Raw genomic sequence first — 26,485 nt, forward strand, 5'->3', positions numbered from 1 at the left:
AATAAATACGTTGTTTTCAACTACTAAGCTTGTGGTAATTTGTTACGCACTAATAGACAACTAATACATGTACTGAATCAGACTTTCTGAGGGTAGAGTTCAGCAATCTGTGTTTTGACAAGCTTTCCAGGTGATTCTGATGCAAGCTAAGGTTTGAGAACTCTTGCCTTAAACCATGGGCCCCTTTCCCTGTCCTATTTCCTGAATGCCAGCAACCAGGCATACAATTTCAGGGCAAGAGAAAAAGACTGGACGATTACTCTCTAAAAGATGGATCATTTGGTTATATGAATCACAGCGAAGACTGATTGCCTCATGTCTATTCTCAAGTGGTGCCTTACAGTAAAACCATCTGACAAATATAGCTGAAATAATCCCATACCTTAGTGAATGACTGAAAAAGTAAACAGTAAACTGAAAGTTTCAAAATTCCCCATAGTAGAATGGATTGCTGGGCTTAATGACATAAACTTTTACCTGTACAAGTACAAGAATACAAACCTTGCCTGCAGGTAGCTTTCAAAAAACTTTGTCTTTTTCTGAACTTCTGAACTTTTTTGTGTTCTTGGATATTTGGAGGCATGTGAATTTCTGAATCTTTTTCTTTTTTCTCCTCACAATTTCTCACAGTGCTTTTGTCTCCATTGATATTATTAGTTAATTCCTCAACTGAAAAACAAACATTTTGCAGTATCAGTGTTGTAGTTCTCCTTACTGGTTACATGACTAAAAGAGTCCAGTCATATAACTATTTCAAGTTTCTGTTCCAAGCTGGACTTTTTTTTTCCTTTCAGGGAATAGAAGCCTTTAAAAATATCTTTACGTAATAAAGTTTGCTGGATGTAATTCTGATGGCAATATAGCAAATTGCTGATATCAATGGAGGTAACAATTTCTTGCTGTGAAAATGTTGTTAGGTTTCCTGATACTAAATAAGTGTGATATTACAAAGAAACATAAAAACTGGTAAAAATACTGTTTACTAACTTCTGTCAATATCAATTTAGCAACAATCTTTGATAATAATGGTTTGACTTTCAAAGTAAACACTATTACTTCAGTATCCCCAGATCATGGCCTACCATGTTCTAATTCTTGTCAGGTTGGGTGTAGGTTGAGTGGAATTCAGCCAGAAATTTCTATAAAATAAGTAAATCTATAGGAAATGTGTACAAATTGAGCAATACTACCAATACCTGGTTTGTGAGAAATTTCCTTCTCTTCTCTTTGACTAAGTTGTGGGACGTTGGCCAATTCTTTATTTATATTATCACTGGAATGAAAATCTATATTATGTATGGTTTTGCTTTCTAGAAAGTCTTGTCTCCTCTTTTCAACTGTAGTTGTTTCCATAACTTGAGAATGAACAACTGTGGATAAAGGCTCATTTGAGGAACTTGTTTTTTCACCTTTGTCAGTGTAATTCCTTTCAGTGTCTTCTTTGTTATTCACCTTTTCCACAGTATGTGTATCTATTTCCTTTATTAAAGGAGTTGGTGTTCTGGGCCTACAATCCTGAGGCCTTCTGAATAGCTCCACATGACTAGTCAACTTTGAAACTCCATGTGTTAAAAGTGTTCTTGTACAAGCCAGGGAAGTACACTCAGGATTGCCATGTGAGTGATCAAAAGAAGTTCCATATATGCATTGCTCATAATTTGCAACATGTTGTTCAGAAACTATTATGTTATCTGAATCAGAAAAATTAACATCTTTCTGTCGTGGAAGTATGGTTAGACCACCTGCTTTTAACTCATTTTCTTGTGAAAAATGGTCTCCAGAGGGTAAAGATTGGTGAAAATCCTTTTCTTCTCCATTTGTTATACTCTCTTTATAATTACAGTGGTTTTTGCAACCTGTAGAACATTTCACCATTTTAGATGTCACAGTCTTCTCAGAGGTACAGCAATAACCATCATCATTATTAAAATTTTCCTTTATAAAGGATAGGAAAGAATTTTCCCACTTATTAAGGCTCTCAACTTTTTGACCTGAGTTACTGTTTTCACCAGATTTATAAGGGCTAATCTGCTGTTGTTCTTTGTGAGTGTGAGGCTGCTGATCTGTAATATCAAGTGGCAACTTGATTTCTTTATGTAAAGAAAAACCTGAGAAAGAAACAGCTTCAGCTTGGTCAATGGATTCTAATTCCAAGAATTTTATTTCTTGATTATCTGATACATCCAGGCTCTGGGAACGTGTCTCTTTGGAAACTGAACAAGCCTTGATATTGTTACCCAATCCATTTTTCAGGCTTGACAGAGCTGGGCTGGAAGGTTTACATGACTCTTCTGGAAGGTCATAAAGGGTTTGCAGAATACGCTGCGGCTGAGTAACCAATCTGTTTATTCTTCTGGAAGAAGAGACAGCTATTGTCTTTCTTGGATTGCTTTCCTGGATTGCATCAACCCCTTGAGTCCTTTCGTGTCGTGTGTTTCTTCTTCCTTTATCTTTAGAAACATTTGTGCTGGGATCTTTGACATTATGGAGATTGTCTTTTCTGAGTCCCGTAGAGTATATGTGGTTAACAGTTGATTCCTTATGCTTGGATTTACCAAATTTCGTGTTTTGGGGATCTTTTTGGTAATGTTCATATACATCTTCTTTCTTTATAAATAAAACCTCTTTGCTTCCTTTACTGACTTTTACATGTTCTGGCTTCTGTCTGTTGGAATTTTCATCACAAACAAACCCAATGCAATTTTTGGAATTGAATTTTGGTTTCTATAGAAATAAAATACTCAGTTAGCTTTGATTTTCAGCTGCAGTTCTACACTCAATTCATTCTAGATTGTTGATCAATCAAACTATTCATTTTTATAATCTGATCTAACCACAGGGCCTGCTGGGATATGTACAACTTGATATTTCAGAAAAGTAGATTAACAGAAGAAAGGCAAATGTAATAGACTCAGACTCAGTATGCGTACTAACCTTTATTTTCTGCTATACATTTTAATTTCTTTTTGCCAGTATTGTAGCACTATTAATCTTACTAAACATAACAAAAGTTTTTAATCTACTTAATTTTTATAGGATTTTAAAATAATCAGACAAAAATGCTTTAGAAACACTCTCTCCCAGTTGTTATACAGATAGAGCTAGAATTAAGAGAGTTTCTTCTGGTATCCGTGAGAGACTACAGATACGGCAGCAGAAGAAGGAATTTAAAAACAAGAAGACAGATATGCTACCAAGTTGGTCTGTATGGAAAGATCATTGTGGGCTCCTAAGATTACACAGGGACATTGCTTCCTCTCACTTGCCAGAACCCAAGCACCAGAGGAAGAGTAACTACCCACCATATAAAGTTTAAAGGGATGCACTGACACTTTTGGCTCTTGCACTGTGCTTAAGCCAGAGGAAATTCGATATGGTTGATAAACCTCATGGCTCCATGAAGAGGAGGAGAAAGGAAACGGCTATCAATACAGTAGTATGCCCAGATACGCTACATTTACTCAACTGCTTCCCAAACTAACAGCCCAGAACCCTCTGATTCTCATGTAATTATTCCAAAGTATCTTAAAAGCAAAGGTGAAGTCACTGTTCCTGATGAAGGCTTCAGCAGTCTTTCTTTCCCCTCGAATGAGCTAGAAAATAATCAGCAGGTGCATTCTATAAAACTGTTTCTTGCTAAACAGACATACCTTGTGCTGGTGTGCATCCTCTACATCTAATGGGTCAGTGCTATCCTTCTGAGCTGTAAACAAAAAGAGAAAATCAAACAACCTCCAATGATCAGACTCTAGACTTCTAAAACCCACCAGTCCTTTGCCATGAGAAAACCAAGCAGAATAAGTGAAATTATGCACACATTTTCTATTAAAATTGGCATATATAACATTCCTATAATTTATAATCTCCATATTTATTAGAAACCAAATGCTATCTTGAGAGAACTGAAAACATTTCTGTAGGAAAAGCAAAACAGAGCCAACAAAATAATACTAAAGACGGGGACTTAACTCAATATTTTTTATATTCCGCACAGATATACCCAGATACGCAACTGTGTGCAAGCTATTTTTATAAGGCAAAAAATTCTTTCATAATTAATTGGATTATCATCTTTTCCTAATACGTCTGCTTAATAAGGTTCTAGTTTGAATGCTGCATTCTCTTAAAAGTGAAACATATGCACGGAAAAGGCCAATCTTTGGAATGCATAGAAAAAAAGATGGTTTGAAAAAAATATACCTAGATTGATAATAAAAATACTTCAGGGTCTCTTTTAGTGCCTCCTTTAAATACTGAAGTTGGAATTTCAGTTACCTATATATGCATTTGGCCACAAACGACAAAAACCTAGAAATAGTGCCTTGCACATAGCAGGTATTCAATGAAGATTTGATAGAGGAAGAAATATCTTAGATGTGATATGTAAAGAATATAAATTCCCTTAAACATATTACGAGATAGAAATGTAAAAATATTTTGACAAGGATGTAACTGGAAAAAAAAGAGCAATTTAATTTATTTCTTAGGAATAATCTTGAGACAGCAATCATTTTACAATGCACATACTGAGGCCTGGCACTCACCCATTCACCTCATTCAGGTGAGGCAGGCACCTGAATGTCCTTCCTTGAATGAACAATGTCCTTCAACCAAGCAAGGGGCTGGGAGCACAGTCTCTGGAACCTCACTCCTGAGCTACAATCTTGACTCATCTGCTTACAAGCTGGGTGACCCTGGGTAAATTTCTTAACGTCTCTGCCTCAGCTCCATAAAATGAAGGTAGTTAAGTCTCTACCTTATAGAACTGTTGTGAAGATTAAATGAGATAATCCTTATAAAGAGTTTAGAGGAGTTCCTGGCACACAGAAAGTGTTACTCCTGGCACATAGAAAGTTTGCTATTACTATTTTTCAAGAGCAGAAAGGACTCTGTGCCTTCTCCTAACTTTGGTTCTTAAATAAAAAAGAAGAAAAATATTTTCCAGGAATCATGGTTCCTAAGAGAATCTGGAAGCAAGAAAGTGGCTTTTATTTCCTCGCAACTTTAAGACTCTACATGCTCTAGTGTCACTAACTTAAAAAAAAAAACAACTACACAGACGTAAGTTGTGAGGCGGTGAATTTTGGTGACGTAGCTGTACTCTTTTCACTCGGTCACTGTGAGCCCCCGTCATGCGCCAGGAACTGCGTTGAGGTATTTCACATACATTAACTCCAATCCACACACTAACAAGTCTGTAGATATGCAGGTAGAGGAGTAGACATTATAGGCCCAAATTTACAGATGAGAAAACTGAGGATGTTAATTTACCCAAGGTTATAAAATTAGTAAGAACAAGCCCTTGTCCTACACCAAAGTGGATGTATTTAACTCTAAGAAAGAAAAGCAACAAACATATTTTGTATGAGGAAGGTTCTTTATCCATCATTCCCACGATTAAAAGCTCTTCAACTGGAATTTAAAAATGAATAACCTGTTAGTATAAGTGTACAGACATTCTTTAAGTAAACTAATTTTGCATTTATATTGATAAGTAGGCTGATACTTAGTGACAGAATTGGAAAGTTCGAACTTAAGAAATATTTAAACCATCTGGCGAAGCATGATAATGCAGCCCAGCTTTGGTAAATTCCCTCACAAGGGAAGATTGGGAGCTAAGTCCTAAGAAGAAAGGCTTGGGATTCCTTACTAGGAATGAAACTCCCTTGTGTAGGCAGAGGTCAGAAGTGGGCACTGGTGAACGAGACATTCTGGATTTGGAGAAATGGCTAGAATGCTAGAGAAAGCACTCCCAGAAGAGCAAAACAATGCGTGCCATCATACAATAGAGAAGTCAGCAATTAACCAGATTATTAAAGCAAAAGTTTAAAAATAAAAATATACATACTTTTGCCTCCAACTGGACATCTGCAATTTTTCATACAGCTTGAAATGTAAATATGAGTGTTTTAATAATCTATCTCCACTTGCTTTTATAGACCTGGCCTCAACAAGGTACAATCTTTCCCTCTATTTTCCAGTGGGATTGGGCTACCGGGAAAGACCTCTTTTGCTCTAAAGAACCATTAATTAATTGCCTCTTGGTGGCCTTTAATTATCAATGAAGTTATCTCTTTATTATAAAAGTAGGGTGTTTTGAGGCCGGCCCGGTGGCATAGTAGTTAAGTTCATGCATTCTGCTTCGGCGGCCTGGGGTTCGCAGGTTGAGATCCCGCAGGTTCAGATCCCAGGTGTGGACCTAAGCACCGCTTATCAGGCCATGCTGTGGTGGCATCTCATATAAAGTAGAGGAAGATGGACACGAATGTTAGCCCAGGGCCAATCTTCCTTAGCAAAAAAGAAGAGTACTGGCAACAGATGTTAGCCCAGAGCTAATCTTCCTCAAAAAAACAATGAAAAAAATAAATAAATAAAATAAAAGTAGGGTGTTTTGATCCAGGTCTTACTCCTTAGTCAATAGCATTCAAACAATTATCTCTTGGGCAAATTTTATTAAAATATAGTTTAATAAAAGTGAATGAAGCACATACATATCTTTTGAATGGAAAAAATGTTTTGTTCAAAGGACTGACACCACTTACTCAACAAATATTTACTGTATGTCTACTCTGTACAAGGCACTTTAGTATTTATCACTAGACAAAACAAAGATCTTTTGCCTCAGAGAGCTTAGATTCTACAGGAGGAAGACTGAAAATAAAAATAAGCAGATTGTCCTACGTGTTAGAAGGTGTTAAGTGCTATGGGAAAAGGATAAGTAGATAAGGGTGAGAGTGACTGGAGTGAGACTGGTGGTTCTACTAACATGTTCACATAATTTTTTATACTCCTCCTTTTAAGAGGTGCAGTTTAATTCTGCTCCCCTTGAATGTGGGCCAGACTTAGCGACTCATTTCTAACAAATAGAATGTGGCAGAAGTGATGGCATATCACTTGCAAGATTAGGCTATAAAAAGACTGTGGCTTTTATCTTGGGTGCATTCTCTCTCTCAGGTCACTTGCTCTGAGCCAGGTGCCAGGCTGTCAGCAGTCCTATGGAGAGTTCACGTGGCAAGAAATCGAAGCCTCCAGCGGACAAGCAAGAAACTGCAGCCTGCCAATAACCATGTGAATAAGCCTGAGTGGACTTTCTGCCCTAGTTGATCCCTGAGGTGACTAGAGCCCTCACTGACAGCTTAACTGCAACTCATGAGAGACCCCGATCCAGAACCACTCAGCTAAACTGCTCCCAGATTCCTAACCCTCAGAAACTGTGGCAGATAATAAATATTTGTTTGTTTGTTTGTTTGTTTGTTTTTTGTGAAGAAGATCAGCCCTGAGCTAACATCCATGCCAATCCTCCTCTTTTTGCTGAGGAAGACTGGCCCTGAGCTAACATCCATGCTGATCTTCCTCCACTTTATGTGGGACACCGCCACAGCATGGCCTGACAAGCAGAGCGTCAGTGCGGGCCCGGGATCTGAACCCCAGGCCACCAGCAGCAGAGCGTGCGCACTTAACTGCTAAGCCACGGGGCAGGCCCCAATATTTGTTGTTTTAAGATGCTAATTTGGGGGTAATTGTTGCATAGTGATTGATAACTAATACAGTGAGGGTGAGGAGGAGGCAGGTTGTAGTATTAAATAGGGTGCTCTAGGTCTCAATGAGAGGGTGACATTTGAACTAAGACTTGAAGGAGATGGGGGAGGTATATCTGAGGAACAGCAAGGACGCCAGTGTGACTGAAGCCAATTAACGCAGGCACAGAGTAGCAGGAGAAGAGGTTAACTTGTAGAGCGGCCAGATGATATAGGGGCTTGTAGGCCATTTTAATACAGGCATTTCTTCTAGGCTAAACAAGAGCCACTGCAGGGTTTTGAGTAGAGTAATGTTGTGATTGTACCAAAAAAATCTAACAGATGCATTAAGGAGAATATAAAGAATGAGCCATGTATTTAAATTATTCTTAAATAATCTTTTTATTGACAACTGTAGATCAAATTCTGTTGTAGTTCAATTTAACAGTATAATAGATGACAGGGCAAAAGTATAGCCATAAGAAGAGATTCTTATAGAATGGAAATAATCATAGCCATATTCATTGAAAAGGATACAGCCAAATATAATTTATATCACATCATTTATTCAGTCAAAGGACTATGGGGAAATAACCAGAACTTTATAAGTTTTCTTAACTGTTCGCAATGGACAACCTGGGGAAAAGTACATTTGATATCTTCTTTCTTTGTTCTTTTACAGTGCTGGCATTATGTACATTTGCAAACAACACAGTGTGCTTCACTAAAGGAATGGAGCAAGGACACCACTGAACGGATTTTCTCAAAACTTATAGATAGCATAATTCCAAATTCAATTTCTGTAACTGCCTACTGGCATGATGAACAGACATAACAGGGCAGTTCAATCTTACCTGATATAAAATGTTTTTGATGTTTAGGAATGTATCTCTCAAGGAGACGCTTCATACATGAATCTTTGGCCTCATCCAAAGCACACTTTCCATTGTCACTTCTAAATAAAGGATCGGCTCCATTCAAAAGAAGTAACTCTGCCACCTAAAGGAAGATTGTTCGTGTGAGGGAGCCCAGACAAAAGGTATATTATTGTAAATGGGTGCTAATATACAACTCTAAGCAACATCCAATATTTCTTTCAACAATACAGAGTTTGGGTTTACCTATAACATCCTTGCCCAACAAAAAAAATTAATGTAATTGCTATTGAATCATAATTTGCTGATATATATATTCTTTCTTTTACCAAAAAAAAAAGAAAGAAAGAGAGAGAGAGAGAGAGAGGGAAAGAGGGAGAGGGAAGGTAGAAGGGAGGGAGAGAAGGGCAGAAATGTTTGTGGTTCCGCTGCTGGTGAAACGGGGTTAGCAGATATACCAGGAATTAGGATTGGGTTCTGTAGTAGTAAATGTAATTTCAACAGGTTCCAGGAGATAGTTATGTTTTCCAGATATACACACCTGTATTGCTGCTGCTGGTCAATCCTTAATCTCTTACTACTCCTCAAGTAACCTCCCCTATGAAGCTCTCCCTGACCTCCTTACCCACTGCTGCCCTAGAGAAAAATGACCTCTCCATTCTTTCATGTATATATTTTATCACAGTGTCCAATATACTCTATATTATACTTATTTCTTATATATCTGCCTCTCCCATACCCTATGTTTTTTGGGGGTGGTTCTTTTAAAATTAATTTATTATTTTTGAATAGGAAATTAATGAATATGGTTCAAAACACAGAAGGCTCAGAAAAATATACAATGAAAGATAAATTTCCCTCCTCTACCCCTGTCCTGCAGTCATCTAATTATTTTTTGCTAAGTCAGCCTGGTTACAGTTTCTTCTGAGTTTTTCCAGAGTTAGTCTAGCCCAAGAGGAATATATGTAGGAATATATACATATGTATATGTTTTCTCTTACACAAGTGATTATAAACTATGTACATTCCTCTGTATCTTGCCTTCTTTCCCACCCCTGTACTCCAACAACAGACCTTGGCAATTGTCCTCATTCTTTTTAGTAGCTGAGTAGTAGTCTACTTTTGAATGTACTATAATTTATTTAACCAGTACCTTATTGATGGATGTTTAAGTTGCTTCTAAGCTTTTGCTACAGATATATGTTTAATTATCTTTATATTCCCAGTGCCTATCTCAGGGTCTGGCATAGAGTAAATGTTCAATAAATGTTGCTTAAAAAAGGAATGAATGTAGATCAAAAAGAATGTGTGGAGTAGGCTTTAAGTAACTTTACATTAAAAGAAGCCTAAATTTCCACGTTAACATCTGGAATGAGAGAAAGGATCTGAATTTCTGTAAATTATACGTAGCTAAAAATTAAAGATATATATATACACATACACACATTTTTCCTTTTATAAGAAAGCATTCTGGGAGAGAAAAACGTCACACCACACAAAGGGACAATATGACCCAAATCCTTTAAAAATTATTAAGATTCAGCAACCTGATGATTCTGCTTTTAAAACTACTTTATTGTGGGAATTTAAGGCTAGATAGGGGGATTGAAAGTAAAAGTAGATACAATTAAATCTGTAATTCATATACAAGCCACGTACAAGAAGAAGATAAAGAATTTATGCCTGGATCTTCATGTTTTGTTCAGTACAGAAAACACAGAGTGCACTACTTTCTCTCAGGAAAAATAGTTTTGTAAGGGGGTTACCAAAAGGGCTGTCTTGTTTATCTCTGGAGATTTTTGTGTCAAATAATAAACTATGCAGTACAAGAATGACTCAGGATCAAGGAGCATGAGGAGGAGGACTGGAGGAAGGGAAATGGCAGAGGCTAGAGCCTCATTTTCCTCATTTTTCTGGAATTCTGGGTTGGTGATCCCAAGGGAGTGGATACATTACTTTCGCAGTCTCTGTTTTAGGCAATGGATATTCTGCTTCACCAACTATCCACACTGATCAATTCCCTCTGTAGTCTCATATTAGGAATGCTGAAACCTATTTATATACCCTCTAACTTTAAAAAACTCTTCTCACCAAAAGGCAGTAAATAAATGACTTTCATTGAGTTTTTCCCCCGTTTTAAAACTACATTTAGGTTCTGTATTAGTTATCTGTTACCACCTAACAAATTACCCGAAAACTCAGTAGCTTTTTGGGGGCCGGTCCCATGGCTTAGCAGTTAAGTGTGTGTGCTCAGCTACTGGCGGCCTGGGTTCGGACAACCGATGCACCGCTTGTCCAGCCATGTTGAGGCCGCGTCCCACATAGAGCAACTAGAAGGATGTGCAACTATGACATACAACTATCTACTGGGGCTTTGGGGAGAAAAAGGGAAAAAAAGGAGGAGGACTGGCAATAGATGTTAGCTCAGGGCTGGTCTTCCTCAGCAAAAAGAGGAGGATTGGCATGGATGTTAGGTGAGGGCTGATCTTCCTCTCACACACACAAAAAAACCTCAGTAGCTTTTTTACACACTTATAGTTTCAGTGGGTGAGGAATCTGGGAGTGGCATAGGTAGGTGGTTCTGTCCCAGGGTCTCTCATTAAGTCGTAATCAAGAGGTTGGCTGGAGATACAATCATCTAAAAGCTTCACTGGGGCTGGAGGATCTGTTTCTAAGATGGCTCACGCACGTGGCTGTGCACAGGAGGGCTTAGTTCATTGCCATGTGAACCTCTCCATAGAGCTGCCTGGGTGTCTGCACTGTATGACATCTGGCTTCCCACAGGGTTAATGAACCGAGAGAGGGAACAAGAAAAATGCTATATATATATATGTATTTTTTTTTTTTTTTTTAGTTAAACAATGATTTTATTGCTTGAGAACATAGATAAATTTATGCAACCGGGGCAGAGGCTGACTCGTAATTCCAATTGGAGGGAGGACTCATTTGGTCTTATAATAAATATCTAGCCAACCAGCGACTGTGGCCCTTGATTAGAATCAGACAGAATTTAGCATCCTTATTCTTTCTGTTCCTCTCAAGATGCTTTCAAACAGCTACAGCTTTCTTAATTAAACGACAGAGATCCTCAGGAAGATCAGGAGCAAGTCCTTCGGACCTGTGGACCTTTTAACCTAGTCTCAGAAGTCCATCCTGTCACTTTTGCCATATCCTATTTGTTACAAACAAGTCACTGAAACTCCAGCCAACACTCCTGGGGAGAGAAATCAGGCTCCACCTTTTGAAGAGAGGAGTGTTAAAGAATTTGTGGACATATTTTAAAGCCACCACAGGTTCTTAACTGGAACAAGCAGAGCAATTTCAGTAAGTGGCTGGCATTACCATTCCCACTTATTTAGCTCATCAAACAGTACGCCCCTTAAGGAAATACACTTCTACTTGAAGCTTGCCCACGGAATTTCACCTTTAATCACACTATTGAATCAAGTGCTTTCCTCCCTCTAGAATCAGCTGACTTCCTTGTGTAAGAAGCCAATAGGACAGAAAATAAAATTCTTTCAAGAAATTGAAAAGTTAATATTTTGACTACACATCCCTAATGGGATACAAACAAAAAGAACCACAAAAAACCACCTTCATTGGTAGTTTCATCATTAAGAATAATACTGTTAATATTAATGATATTTCTAGTAGTAATATTTTAAGTATATTATACAATAAAGAAATAAGTAAATTAACATATTAAGAAATAAGTGTTTGGCATAAGAGGAAAAGAGATACAAGTATAAAAACCAAGCTTAATATAAATCTATAACGTTAAGTTTGAAATAGAAATATCAGTACAAACTCATGATTTTTCATTCTTTCTAAAAGTATGTATTTCACTGAAAATGCCCCAAAGCAATGACATCCAATAGCAATGACCACCCATATTGTGGTCTCGAAATAGATTTTCTTTTAAAACATCCATTTACAGAAGAAACAAGCTATACAACACCATGAAGATAAAATTAGGCAAATCCAAAATTTAGGAAATTCTATAGGACCCATGATCCAGGTTCTAGAAGACATAACCCAATAAAATATACAAAGGACTGTTATAGATCAAAACATACTTAAGAAACACAACAAACACGTGTAACGTATGAACCTTGATGGATCCTGATTCAAATAACAACTTGCTATAAATACACATTTTTTAGATAACCTGAGAAATTTGAATACAGACTGGGTATTAAATGGTATTAAGAAATCGTTAATTTTTATTAGGTGAGATGATATTGTGGGTGTGAAAAGAAAATGTCCTTATCTGTTAGAGATTCAGGCTCAAGTGTTCATGGGTAAAATGGTATCATGTCTGGGATTTCTTAAAAACACTCCTAACAACAAAATACAGTCCACGTTCCAGCCTGCAGAGGTGGTTTGACTCTTTATAGTGTAACAGAATATATAATCAAACTTCAGACACACATGGAATAAATAACCACCATGTCTGAGGGATATTTTTTCAAAAATGTGTATCCCAGTAACACCGTCAACCAACCTCCAATTCAACAGCTCATATACTCATATACCACAGGACGCTTCATCAAATAAAAGCTCTGTTAAAATCACGATAGCTTATGGGCCACGCCCAGTGGCCTAGTGGTTAAGTTTGGTGTGCTCTGCTTCGGCAGCCAGGGTTCAGTTTCCAGGCACAGACCTACGCCACCCATCTGTCAGTGGCCACGCTGTGGCGGCGGTTCACATACCAAAAAAAAGGAGGATGATCGGCAAAAGATGTTAGCTTAGGGTAAATCTTCCTCAGGAAAAAAAAAAATCATAATAGCTTACATCCACTTGTCATGCCATTTCCTTTTCCTACTAACAAAGTAAGCTTAATAAAAAAAGCAATCAAGTTTAGTCTATGGCTTATTCTCAGTGATGCCTACAGAGTCTCAAAGATCGCTACATTCTTGCCTAAATGTCTCCCACCACGTGTTTAATACTTTGTTCCAGATTTTTCTAAGGAACCACATTGAGCTGATCATCTGTAATTATCAAATTCCACCTTTTCCACATTAAAAAATATTTATTTTTAACAGTTTTATTGAGATATAATTCACAGGCCACACAATTCACCCATTTAAAGAATATAATTCAATGTTTTTTAGTATATTAAGAGGGTTATGCAACCATAACCACAATCTAATTTTAGAACATTTTCATTCCCCCTAAAACAAACTCTTTACCCATTATCTGTCACTCCCCATTACCTACTCTCTATTTCCCGTTCCTAATTTTCTTTCTGTCTCTATAGATTTTTGAACTACTATAGATATTTCATATAAATGAAATCATACAATATGTGTTTCTTAACTGCTTTTTCATTTTTTAAAACATAGGATATTATCTCTTAGCATCTTTCCAATGTAAGAGCCAATGCCTGTAAGATAATATATGCAAGTTCTTTCAACTCTAGAATGTTTAAGAAGTTTCTATTCTCCAGCATCAGGTTCCCAGGTCATCCATGTCTGACATCGTTAGTCCTGTGACATCTAAGGCATGGGAGCAATCCAATATCCAGGGTCTAGGCCATTTTTATGACCGTCTTTGTCTCACCTAGGAGACTCCCTGAGGTAAGGCTAAATCCTTATCTGATGCTCCCACCATTCCTACTCCAACCTCCAAGACAATGTCCCATCCCACTTTGGTTCTCAAGGCTTTGGTTCTTAAGTCAGTCCAGAACTGACCTGGAGTCTTACAAATCTCTCTTGGACTGGGTGAAGTAACTTATTGGCTCCCCTCCACTCCCCCAGCTGTAAAAAGAAGAGGAAGGGAACAAAGAAGACAGACTGTGACTTCATCCCACCCCAGTGGATTTCAGCTTTTAATTCTCATGACCATTCTCTAGACTTCCACTCCTGTCTTGTCATTCTCTTTTCTCCTGCCATCAGTTAGGATATGCCACGGTGCCAGCAGCACATGAGTCCTAGAAAGACAGCAGTTGGCGAGAGGGAGTGAGGTAAGCAGTGAGGAAACTAGATTCTGGAGTTAGAGGCCTGGATCTCTGGTCCCTTTTACTTCACTGAGGGAGCAAGAGAAGGCTACATACGTGCAAAGGCCAGAAAGGAGACAGCCAGTTCTGGCCTGTGAGGCAGAAATCGATTGGAGCTAAGTTACCCGGTGGGGGAAAGGAAGAAACGAGAAAGAAGAAAAAGTAAAGTGCTCAGAGCTCACACCGCCCAAAGGGAGAAAAGACTCTTGACCAGGAGAGGACAGCCCTGGCAAGTTGGAGAGCTGATGGGCCATGGGGAGAGGGAAGAAGTGCTGTGGCATGAGGCTTCTCTGCTGGACGCCAGCTTTGAAGAGGGGATAAAGGACAGAGAGAGGGCTCACACTACCACTTGGCCAAGCCTGCATTCTTCTGGCCATTAAATCAGGTTGTAGGCAGACTCCCATCCCCCAGCCCTCTACACAATGTGCAGGGATAACCACCTACTACCAGATGATACATTATCAAAAAAAACCAAAACTGCTTACACCCTCCTGAAGTACTTTTCCACACTAGGAAGGGATCTGCCCTATTTGTCTATGCCCATGGCCCCTGGCAGCCTTCCCTAGCTCTACCTGTGTTAGGTATTTCTTCTGGAAGTATGCAGAAAAGATCTTCCTGAGCCCAGCTGATTAGCGCCCTTTCCTACCCTAGTAATCTTAAACCCAGAGACAACTTCCAATACCTGAATAGCAAGGTATTTTCAGCAAGTGCCTCAGCCCCCTAATGCAGTGCCTGGACCAGAAAAATGTCTAAAAAGCTCAGAGCATATGTGGTTTCTGAGATTAAATCATGTGTGCTGGAATTCATAATCTTAATTAACATTACCATTACTGCAGTTACTATTAACCAACTCAAAAGGAATTACAGTATTTTGGTATTTTAACCATTGGTACATCTGTGCTGGTGTGTACTGGCTGATCATTAAACCTGGAGTTCTCATGTCTTATGCTGACTCTGCAAGTGACACTAGACTCCATAAAGCTGTGAGCCTGCTATCAGGACTGGACATCATTGTGTAACACTCTAAAAAGGAAACGTGCTCCTAAAGCCTAGAAGGCCCCATAAGAGAAGAGTCCTAAAGAAGTGCGAGTTTAAACAATACTATGTATAACCAAAACATGTTCTGTAGTTGTTAAAAGTAACATGTAAAATGGCATCTACCGTATTAGGCACAACAAATCCATCACACAGTAAAATTTTATTATAAATTCTGAGTACCAATTAGCCGAATGAACTGAAACTGAATTCCTATCTGTTTCTCCATTGCTTGGTCCCAGAGATTTTTAATACTTGGAGAATGTAGTGTTTGCTCTACAGACAAAAGAATCACAGTACCTTATAATGCCCATTCATCACAGCATCATGTAGGGGAGTGATCTGGTACATTCCTTTGATATTTACATCTGCTCCACCTTTCAGCAGTTCACTTGCTGTCTGATAAAATCCTCCTACACTAGCTTCGTGAAGTGCTGTCCAACCTATTATACAAAAAGGAAATGGTATTTTTTATATTTGGTAGCTTAATAATGTTCTGTGTTGCCCTTAAAATAAAAACTTTAATTCTAAGTTGTTTCTCCAAAAATATTTTGATTATATGAGACAAGATAATCTCACCATGAACGCAATCTGTATTATTTGGTGGATTCAATAAATCTGAGAGACAAATCAAATTCTTATCCCTAACTCTGTTGTGGAAAAATATGAAAAGTAGTAAAATATTTGAAACTATTCCTGTCCTCCTCAAATAAAAAGGCTGTAAGGGGATCATTCTTAGCTCATAGAGAATGCTGGGTGCAGGCTACTTTTCTGTAGAGAAGAGGGGAAAAAAGCATTATTTGTAGCTCAAGGTAATTGCATTCAAGTAACCCAACTGGTAGAACCACATAGAAGTCAGTTCAAAAGTATATATTTCTTTTCTCCTTTTTTGCAAAAAGCTATTACAGTAGTTCAACTAACAAACCACAGCTGCTCCAAGAAAATCAATCATCCAGATAAATATTCTTTCTCTGTTAGCCAGACAATGGTATGAGTTATAGATACTTATTAAATTCCAATAAATCATATGATTGATGTAAGAAAACCTAAAAGTATGTTAAAAGTCTATTTCACTAACTTTTTCCAGAACCTTCTCCATAAATCAGGGTTTCTCAATCTCGGCACTAACATTTTGGGCTGGATAATGCTTTGTTGTTCTGAGCCTTGTAGGATGTTTAGCAGTATCCCTGGCCTTAATCCAGCATATGCCAGTAGCAGTGCTCCCATCCCAGTTGTAACTAAAAATGTTTCCAGAAACTGCCAAATGTCCTCTGGGAGGGAAAATCACCCAAGTTAAGAACCACTGTCATAAAATGTTATAGAAGGAGTTTCTCCTATAGTATTAATTAGAAAGCCTTGAGGAAGAAATGAAGAGCACCCAAAATGGTAAATATGTAGTTTAACAGAGTTTTTTTCCCTATAAATTTTCTTAAAATGCATATGGCTGTTAAAACAAAAATCATAACATTATGTTTTGGGGTTTATAATGTATATAGATGTAATATATGTGACAGCGATAGCATAAGGGATAAGGGAGATGTGTTCAATGTGCTTATATTCTATATGAAGTATTACAATATTAACTCTACGAAGACTGTGAAACATTAAAGATAGATATTGTAATATCTAGAGCAACCACTACAAAATAATGCAAAGACAAAGAAAGAAGCAAAAAAACAGATGACACACACAAGAAACAATTAGTAAAATGACAGTCCTAAATCCAACCATAAATAAAAATTGACGAATCACCCCAACTAAACATCAGAGATTGTCAAAATGGATAAAAAAGCAAAACTGTACACTGTCTACAAGAAATACATTTTAAATATAAAGACATAGATAGGTTGAAAATAAAAAGATGGAAAAAGATATAGCAAATAGACAAGAAACAAAAGAAGGCTAGGATATCTATATTAATATCATATGTAGTAGACTTCAAGATAAGGTTGAAGTCTATTATGTTAGATAGACAGAGATATTTCATAATGATATTTCATAATGATAAAAAGGTCAATTTATCAGAAGACATGACAATCACAACTGTGTATGCACCTAATAACAGAGCTTCAAAATACAAGCAGCAAAAATAGAATTAAAGGGAGAAATAGACAACTGTATAATCATAGTTGTGATGATTTCAACACTCTCTCAGGAAATGACAGATCAACTAGACAAAAAATCAGTAAAGACAGAGATGATCTGAACATTATCAACCACCTTCATCTAACTGACGTTTACAGAACATGAGATACAACAACTGAAGAATAAATATTCAAGTGCACCAGGGATATTTATCAAGAAAGACAATATACTAGGCAATAAACCAATTCTCAATAAACGTAAAAGGATCAAATTCATAGAAAGTGTATCCTTTGACCACAATGGAACTAAATCAGAAATCAATAACAGAAAGATATCTGGAGAATCCCCAAATATTTAAAAATTAAACAACTTCTAATATACTCCTGGAGTCAAAGAAGAAATCATACAAGAAATTTAAAATATTTCAAACTGAATGTTAATAAAAATATAACATCAAAGTCTGTGGGATGCAGCAAAAGCAATATTTAGAGGGAAATTTACAGCTTTAAATGCTTACAGTAGGGAAGAACGTACAAAAACCTGTGACCTCATTTTCAACCTTAAGAAGCTAGAAAAAGAACAAAGAAAACCAAAAATAAGTAGAAGTCAGAAGAAGAGTAGAAATCAATAAAATATAAAACAGATAGGGAAAATTCTAAAAGCCAGGAGTTAGTTTTTTGAAAGAAAAAAAAATCAATAAAATTGATAATCTTCTAGCTTAAACTAGCTTAGGAAAGAAGGAAGAAAAAAAGAAAAAGGGAGGAAGGAAGGAAGGAAGGAACAAAGGGAGTGAGGGAGGGAGTGAGGAATGAAGAAGGGAAGGAAGGAGGGAGAATGGGAGGGAAGCAGTGAGGAAGGAAGGAAGGGTGCAATACCAGGAAAGAAAGATAAAATCCCTACAGATCTGCAGACATTAAAAGAATAACAGGGATAAATATAAATGACTTTATGCCAATAAATTCTACCTCCTAGATGAAAAGGATAAGTTCCTTGAGAAATACAACTTACCAAAACTGACACAAGATGAAACAGAAAATCTGAATAGCCCATACCTATTAAAGAATTTCAATTTAGTACCAAAATCTTCCCACAATGAAAACTACAGGCCCAGACAGTTTCACTCTTAAGTTGTCAAACATTTAAGGAAGAAAAAAAATCCCAATCTTACACAAACTCTTACAGAAAATAGAAGACAGAATACTTAACTCACTTTATGAGGTTTGCATAACCCTGATACCAAAACCAAAGATATTACAAAAAAATTATACACCAATATTACCTATGAACACAAATATTAAAAAAATCCTTAACAAAACATTAACAAATCCTGATATCAAAACAAGACAAAAGAATGACAATAAAAAGAAAATTACCAATATTACTCACGATCATAGATGCCAAAATCCTGAACAAAATATTAGCAAATCAAATTCAGAAATACATAAAAAGGATGATATATCATGACCAAACATTGATTTCTCATAAAAATTCTCAGCAAATTAGAAATAGATTCCTCAATGTGATAAAGAGCAGCTACAAAAACCTACAGCTAACATGCTTAATGGTGAAATACTGAAGAGGCAAAACTAATCCACGGTAAAAATTTCAGAACAGTAGTGGCTCTAGGGAGTGAGGATGGGGAATGACTGGGAAGGGGCATGAGGGAACTTTCTCGGATGATGGTAACATTTTCTATCTCTTGATGGAGGTTTGGGTTACACAGGTGAATGTAACTTGTCAAAATTCATCAAACGGCACCTTTAAGACTTGGCATTTCACTGTGTGAAAATTCTACCTCAAAAAAAACTACTGAACTCTAGTTAATGATATTCACGCTGAGGTATTTAATGGTAAAATATACCAATTTCTACAACTTTCTTTGAAATCATCAACATAAAGATGGGATGGATGGACAGAGAGATTTAGAGAAGGATAGGTGTGAAATAATAAGAAATATATATTGGTCTCTGCCCCCTTGTTCCTGACACAGAGCTCCTAAAACCCATGTAAACAGGAGTGCTGGAGAATCTTGGAGTGTTCTAATATTTAGTCTTTGATTCCAGTTCCTGATAGAGAACTCTCAGGCCTTTCTAATTTCCTGAGTGATGGGAACATCTGCCCCAGAGCTCCTAAAATCCCTTGCAATTTCCTGGGTAACAGAAGTGTCTTTTGTTCTAATGAGGCAACTTTTGGTGGGCTCCCTAGATGGGGGATGGTCAACAGAAAGACCAAGCCATGATTAGAAGCTTGGAACTCTCAGCTCTCTCTGCCCATTCTCCAGAGAGGAGAGAGGGACTAGAAATGGATTTAATAATCACTCATGCCTACGTGCTGAAGCCTCCATAAAAATCCCAAAAGTTTGGGGTTTGGAGAGCTTTTCCAAGTTGGTGAACACATCTACATCCTGGGAGGGTAGCACACTCCAATTCCACAGGGACAGAAGCTCCTGTGTTCGAGACCCTTCTAGACCTCATCCTATGTATCTTCTTCATCTGGCTCTTCATCTGTATCCTTTATCATATCCTTTATTATCCAATAAACTGGTAAACATAAGTGTTTCCCTGAGTTCCACGAGCTGTTCTAGGAAATGATCAAATCCAATGAGGGAGTCATGGGAACCTCTAATTTGTAGCCAAGTTGAACAGAAATTGTGGGTAATCTGGGGACCTACTACTTGGCGATTTGCATCTGAAGCAGGGGGCAGTCTTGTGGGACTGAGCCCTTAATCTGTGGGGTCTGCACGAACACTGGTTAGTGTCAGAACTGAATTGAATTGCAGGACATCCAGGAGTTGTCAAGAGAAGTGCTTGATGTGTGGAAAACCTACATATCTGGTGTCAGAAGTGTTGTGAGTGTGAGTAGAGGAGAAACACGTGAGTGTTTTTCCTTTACAATAAGTATGTGATAAAAACAAATAAGTAGAACCTAGGTATTAGGTATATAGATGTTTATTGTACAGTTCTTTCAACTTTTCTGTATGATTGAAATTTTTCATAATTTCATAAGAATTTTCAAATAAACAGCTCACATGTGAACTTTTGGCACATAACCAATTAACAACTATTTTTTAAAAATAATATAAAAACTACCTCTCCCAAAGTACTGTTTCTGATAAGAAGTGTGAACTCATTGCTGTTTAGGTTCTGCGACCCGTAGACCAGTGGAAATTTGCTTATCAACGTGTATCACTAATTAACTTAAGCCACAGGTCTAGGTTTGGTAGGATGAAAAATGAAGTATCAGAAATCCAAGTTATTAACTTTGAAATGCAGTTGGTGATTTTGCTTCTAGGAAACTTCCTTTCCTTATTTAGGTTTTGTTTAAACTACAATAAAAATCAATTTCCTAAAGGGCACAAAAATGACTGCTATAGGAATGAGAAAATAACCATAATAAAAGATTAGTTTGTTTTCTCTGAGCCCAGAATGACTAAAAGATAAGGTGAATATAAAGCAATTGTCTGGTTTCTAAGAAAAAGCATCTCATATTTTAAATTCACTGCAGAAAATTCCCAAAAAAGAGAAGGTACACGTGAGTAATTCGGAGTAAATGATGAGGTCTGGAGGGGAGGGGGAGTTAAAAATGAATGCTACGTTAAGTGGGACCTAAACAAGGATGGGCCAGTGATGAACAATATCAATTTCAGGATTAAAAGAAATTCCTAGCATCAACAAAGCCAGAGGGACCTTTATTCTGCAGAGAGCGCCACTGCAGACCATAGAAATGGCTACATATTGCAGAAAGAAATCAAATGTAACAAAAAACTTCCCTTCCCCTAAGTGTTGGGAGAAATTCTTCCAACACAAAGATGGAATACATCTGACAACAGATCTCTTGTCATCTCTCAAATCTACAGGTTGGGAGATCCTTAAGCAACATTTTTTTTCTCTCTTTTAAAATGTAATCATCTTAGAGGAAATCTCTTTAAAGCTTTATAAGAGTATACATTTCCTATAAAGAGAATATAATTTAACACATTTTAAAAGAAGATTCAAGATCATAACATTATTAGTTACAAGCTCTAATGCAGCAATTGTTAACACCCACAGAGGGATGAAGTGCACTCTCTTCTGCACTGTATGGTCCTCAACAATCCTGCCTCTCAATTTTGTTTTTATCTGCCTTGCTGTTAGCCTGTGCCAACCTTTATTTTCAGTTCTCAAGTGTCACAGGCTTAGGAATCAGAATTCTGTGTAAAATAATGCTCAAGTCATTGGTCTGAGAGGGTTTTAGCAAAGAAGCTTTATGAGATCTACTCTGGGTATTCAGTTGTTTTTGGCCCACTTCCTAGTTGTCACCTTTGTTTTTGATAGGTAAAGAATTATTGCAACTGGTTTTTTAAATCAAAGATATCATCAAATGTAAATGAGGAACTATAAAATGCAAATATTACCTATGAAAAGACCATTGGTCTGCTTTATGACATTTTGTTAATTTCTCAAAAGGCACTTAGCCTCTTTTGGATTGTATCACAAAATGAATATATTTAAGCCTTTCTAGTAGATATTATTTTTTTGTCTTCACAGCACCTGGCACAAAGGAGGCATACTGGAAAAGCTCACTACAGTGAATTGACATGTTACGTGGAGGTCATACATCTCTTGCCAGTAGTTCTTGAATGAGGATAAAAATCACCTAGGGGAACTTGTTAAAATGCAGATTTCCAGGTATTAACCTATAGATTGATTTTGATTGTGAGTGTGTGTGTTTATGTGCGTGTGTGTTTTCGAGGGTGAACTATAGGTTGCATTGTTTACAAATAAACACTGTAGGTGACTCTTAAGAAAACTGTAGACAACCCTTTGGAAACACTGCCCTCTGCAGTTCTGTGGGATGTGGCAGCCAGAAGTAAAGACCAGAGCCAAGATGCAAAGGGAGACGGAAAACTAGAGAACAAGCGAGTTCAAAAAGCCTAGAAAATATGGTAAGGATAAAGAATTCATGAAGGTCACAGAAGTACCTGGGGCAGTGAGCAAGTGTACACTAACTGCCCAAAGAGCAGCAGGACACAGCCACCGAGGATGTTAACGATGGCACAGAAAAAAAGGGCTAATGAAAAGAAACATGTCAAGAGATGCTTGGGAAATTCATTAAGTCAAGTTAGTGCATGGAGAGCTACTCCTGAACTTAAGGAGCAGATAGAGACTAACAGAAAGAGCCACATATTTCTCGAAATCAAGGGAGCAAGTGCTTTGGCCAGCAAATAAGGACCCATGGCTGAGGATTACAGGACCATGGTGGTTGACTCGGGTATGAGCTTTAGAACAGCCTGTTAACACTCTGATGACAGTCTAACCCAGGCCTTGCTCAAGTCAGTCCTGGGGTGCACTCGTAATCACCTGCTTGTCCACGGACTGTACTGTTGATCCCTGCACACCCTAAGACTTTTTGCAGTATTTCATAAACTAAGAAAGTCAAGAAACAACAGTCAAGTAAGGGCACATAAAAGCACTACCCAGGCTGGCCCAGTGCTGCTCAGTGCCTTAAATACTGGAGTGCCTTTAAGGAATCGTTCCTCTCTAGGAGAACATGTCAGGTTCTCCCCACAAGGAAGACTGCACCAGAGATCCAGACTTGCAGAAAAACTGTTATTTCTGAGCTCCCTGCCCCACTCTCTCTACCTCATACTCTCTTCTCTCCATTCCCCTGGTCACTGCCCCTGCTGTACACACAACATTTTATTATCAACTTCCCCTGTAGCTCAGTGTACCATCAGCTTCTTTCAGCTTTTGACCTCATTTCTCTTCCATTCAAAGTTGAGTCTCACGGTAACAAAGCTCACGCAAACCCAGCAAGCCAGCCCCATCCTTCTGTGTAATGCCACTAGATATGGCCAACCCAGGCAGGCATAATCTTTAAAGGTGAAATATAATGCTCTTCTCTGCAGCCCCAACCCTTACCACTTTCCTGGGTGATGATGGTGAAGAGCTACCTAAGCAAGAAAATTACCTGGAAGTTTTCTGTTTGAGATCTGCCTCAGGCCTACTTTGCCATACTTTCACAGGAGTGACGCAGATGAATGACAAACCACTCTCAAGATAGCGGTGGGTGGTAACTCCAACTTACCAGCATAACTTGGTTGATTAACATTTGCACCTTTTTTTATACAATGATGAACAAGATCAGCATCATTGTGCAGAGCAGCCTTATATAGTAAGTTCTCTCCAAAAACATTTCTCCGGTTAATGATAGAAAGAGATATTTTATTCATCTTCATTTTTTCTGAAATGAGGGAATAAACAAAAGAAAATAAAAAATTATAATCCTTATTTGAAAATCAGGAGGAATACAGGTAACAGGGTGAATCCAGTCAACATTCTGGAATAGAGGTATATTACATTATGAAAGACTATTTCATCCATTAACTCAACTATAATGGTATCTACATGCAAAAAGGTGAAAGAGACAAATGGCATTAGTTTGAAAATATTTGTAGTAAATTATAAATCAGTTTATGCTGATTGAAACGCCATGAAAGGTGCATATATGAGAAAACTAAGATTATTTTCTTAAAAGTTCTGGTGAAAAAGATTATTTAAATCTAGAATTAGATGTTATCAAACCTAACAAAATGTTATAATACCAAAATATCTTATAAAACCACGAGGAGAAAATCTCAGAAGCATATAAGGAAGATAGAAAAATCAACCCCAACAAGACCAGAAAAAAGAGTGCTAAATTTTATTTCTTTGCTAAAAATAACTCTCATGAAAATAAAGAACTATGATCTTGATCTGTACGATAGTTTTAATTTCCTAAACCAGGAAATACACAATTAAAATAGTTTCCCAGGTTATGCATACCAAGTATCCATTTCTCCACTGTGCCTCCTAAAATATTGAAATGCCTCATTTAGATACTCCAAATCCTATCAACTTTTGTGGATAATACTCATTTGGTTTTCCTGAATTTCAGAATAGCTTTGATGATAGCTTTTCCAATTTTGATCTAGCTAATATGCCCCACCCTAAAACCTCACAAAAGTAAGTGAGTACTGTAGCAGATTTCTTAATGGACCACAATGTAACTGTTTTGCCTTTTATTTGATTCCCTCCATCCCGTTTCACTGTAAAACAAACCAACTCCCGAACATTTCAGCCAGCCTTCCCCCACCCCAGACTACAAAGCACTCTGCTCCCACCAGATAAACTGTATGCTTATCAAAAGTTAGTAGTCTTTACTCCCAGATACGTCATTGCCATTTGTACTTGCTATTATTAATCATGCAATTTATTAAAAATAACTAAGAAGAATACAAAAATTTTCAATGAAAACTAAGTTGTGGAAGACATTAACTTCCAATCATGACTAAAAAACTGGTGTGACTTGCCCTCCCATTGTAAACAACTAGAAAACTAGACAAAATAGATGGGGGAAAAAAAATCTATATTCAGACATTGGATAACAGGCAGTTCAGATCTATGGCTCCCCTGAGTGAAGGGAAACAACAAAGTGAGCTCTAAGATCCCTCTAGCTTCTTGTCTGGAGGCACTCTGTAGAGTATAGTACAAGCACAGCAAGGTGATCCTGCTGAGCTGAGGAGAAAAAGATTACAGTTTAGGGAGGCTGGAGCGACTAGAATTTGCAGGGCAGGGCACCAGAGATGAGAGAATAGAGAAGAGGCACCAGAAATCTATAAAAGGGGCTCCTTGAGCTATCTGAATACTCAACTGCTCACGTGTAGGGTGAGTCTGCACGACGCTGGGCAAGGACTACTACCCAGGAGCTATCAATTAACAATTGTCCAGGATCACACAGAGTTAGGAGACATTCCTATTCCCACCAGCCTGAGGAGAGAGACCTTGGTGAACAATGGGGCATTCAGAGAGACCCTTGATGGGTTTTGTCTTCATAGCAGGGCTAAACTAGTCCTAGAGTAAAGTCTACACTAGACCTATCTAACAAGGGTTTAAAAAAGTGTTGAAAGGATCAAGCTGATCTTCAAGCAACTTGTTCACAAAAACAAAATTTAACACTCAAAATAGAGAGAGACGCTCAATAACATTTTGTTGCATATGGATAACCAGCTGTTCTCCACTACAAAGAAAGGCCTTGTGCCTTTGTCAAAACTCAGGGTTTATTTCTGAACTCCCTTCTGTTCCATTGACCTATTTTCCTACCTTGATGGCAATGTTATGCTGTTTTGATTACTATGGCCATATAATAATTCTTGAAAACAGGTAGTGTTAGCCCTCTAACTTTGTTCTTTTTCAGAGTTGTTTTACTATTCTAGGTCATTTGCATCCCATATGAATTTTAGAACCAGCTTGTGAATTTCTACAAAGTACCCTACGGGGATTTTGTTTGGAACTGTGTATAATCTGTAAGTATACTGAGTAGAAATAAAATCTTAACAATATTGAGTTTCTGACTGATGAACAAGCTATATCTCTTCATTTCTCTCCATCAAATTTTCTTTGATTTCTCTGAATACTGTTTTGTAGGTTTCAGTGTACCTGTCTTTTACATCATTTATCAAATTTATCCTTAAGTATTTCATATTTTTGATACTACAGTATCAAATTTTGCTTTGTAACGGTATGGTTTTCAAATTTCACTAATTGTTTGTTGCTAGAATATAGAAGTATAATTAATATTTGTGTATTGAGCTTGTATCCTGCAACTTTGCTAAACCCACTTATAGTGTTGTTTATATTGTAGATTCCATCCGATTTTGTAACTAGATGATTATGTCATTTGTGATTAAAGACAGGTCTACTTCTTCTTTTCCAATATGAACGCCTTTTATTTGTTTTTCTTCCTGATTGACTGGCTAGAACCTCCAGTACAACGTTCAGCAGAAGTGGTGAGAGTAGACATTCCTGTCTCATTTCCGATCTTAGGAGAAAAGCATTCAGCCTTCCACATGATAGCTGTGTATTTTTTTGTAGATGCCCTTTGTCAGGCTGACAAAGTTCCCCTCCATTTCTAGCTTGCTGAGAGTTTTCACCAGTATTGGACGTTAGGTTGTTGTC

General features: G+C 37.6%; 1 protein-coding gene across 1 annotated transcript in view; it reads right to left on the reverse strand.

The window, feature by feature from the left end:
* The window catches only part of ANKRD31 (ankyrin repeat domain 31), a 133,943-nt gene that overhangs the window by 60,615 nt on the left and 46,843 nt on the right, over positions 1-26,485 (reverse strand). The window contains exons 10-15 of the mRNA XM_058564112.1: positions 23,577-23,732; positions 15,726-15,868; positions 8,372-8,516; positions 3,651-3,703; positions 1,197-2,724; positions 502-669 (exon numbers count right to left, since the gene is read on the reverse strand). Coding sequence (XP_058420095.1) covers positions 502-669; positions 1,197-2,724; positions 3,651-3,703; positions 8,372-8,516; positions 15,726-15,868; positions 23,577-23,732 — 2,193 coding nt within the window. The remainder of the gene's footprint in view (positions 1-501; positions 670-1,196; positions 2,725-3,650; positions 3,704-8,371; positions 8,517-15,725; positions 15,869-23,576; positions 23,733-26,485) is intronic.

This window comes from Diceros bicornis, chromosome 1 (assembly GCF_020826845.1).
Source record: "Diceros bicornis minor isolate mBicDic1 chromosome 1, mDicBic1.mat.cur, whole genome shotgun sequence".
NCBI classification, from domain to species: Eukaryota; Metazoa; Chordata; class Mammalia; order Perissodactyla; family Rhinocerotidae; genus Diceros; species Diceros bicornis.